Source organism: Rhagoletis zephyria, unplaced genomic scaffold, assembly GCF_001687245.7.
Source record: "Rhagoletis zephyria isolate East Lansing unplaced genomic scaffold, Rhagoletis_zephyria_1.1 Rzeph_scaffold_64030, whole genome shotgun sequence".
NCBI classification, from domain to species: domain Eukaryota; kingdom Metazoa; phylum Arthropoda; class Insecta; order Diptera; family Tephritidae; genus Rhagoletis; species Rhagoletis zephyria.
In genome coordinates, this window is record NW_016221081.1 from 635 (window position 1) to 1,498 (window position 864).

Consider the following 864-nt stretch of genomic DNA (forward strand, 5'->3'; position numbering starts at 1 on the left):
TTTATTATTGGCGTTAAGACGCGTCGTCTGATACCACTTTCGAAATCGTTCGTCAATTTTCGGCCTTGGCAAGCTAAAGTGCACTACTACCCAGGTTTTTTTTTTATATAATCTATAGAAAGTGTAGATGTGAGGTAAGTACCAGACAGAAATTGCATATAGTTTGGCAAGCGAATAGGAAACATTTTTTAAGCACCCTGTGGTTATATTTTGAATCTCGGTTGAACTGCAACATTTTTATATGAGTCTGTGATGGTTCTTTGATAAACATTCGATTGTTTGTTCTTATAAAAATGTTTGAGGTGGATGCGATATCCGCAGATCACAAAGATGTTATTCATGACGTTGTATTTGACTATTACGGACGTCGCATGGCAACATGTTCTAGTGATCAAACGGTCAAAGTAAATAATATACACCTAATAAACAAAGATTGTTGTTAACATATTACAATTATAGATATGGGATGAGGATGAACTAGGCAAGTTAACAGTTTCAAGCAGCTGGAAGGCACATTCTGGTTCAATTTGGCGCATATCATGGGCTCATCCGGAATTTGGCCAAGTTTTGGCNTATGACTCCGGCTCGTAGATGGGTTCGTCGAACAACGCTCGTTGACTCACGTACGAGCGTCACAGACGTAGAATTCGCACCAAAATACTTAGGCCTTTTATTGGCAACGGTATCCGCAGATGGTATAATCCGAATTTACGAAGCACCAGATATAATGAACCTCTCACAGTGGCCTGTACAACACGAGATAGCAAACAAATTACCCCTGAGCTGTATATCGTGGAATACTTCAGCATACATGTTATCCTCGCACCTCATAGCCGTAAGAAAATTTAACCAATCTAAGTACGA

At 39.5% G+C, this 864-nt stretch overlaps 1 protein-coding gene across 1 annotated transcript; it reads left to right on the forward strand.

The window, feature by feature from the left end:
* Positions 1 to 227: 227 nt before the first annotated feature.
* On the forward strand, positions 228 to 591 carry LOC108356725 (nucleoporin SEH1-like). Its single transcript, XM_017607825.1, has 2 exons — positions 228 to 404; positions 460 to 591. The coding sequence occupies exons 1-2, from the start codon at positions 294 to 296 to the stop codon at positions 589 to 591; spliced, it is 243 nt and encodes an 80-aa protein (XP_017463314.1). The 5' UTR covers positions 228 to 293.
* The last annotated feature ends 273 nt before the right edge of the window (positions 592 to 864 follow it).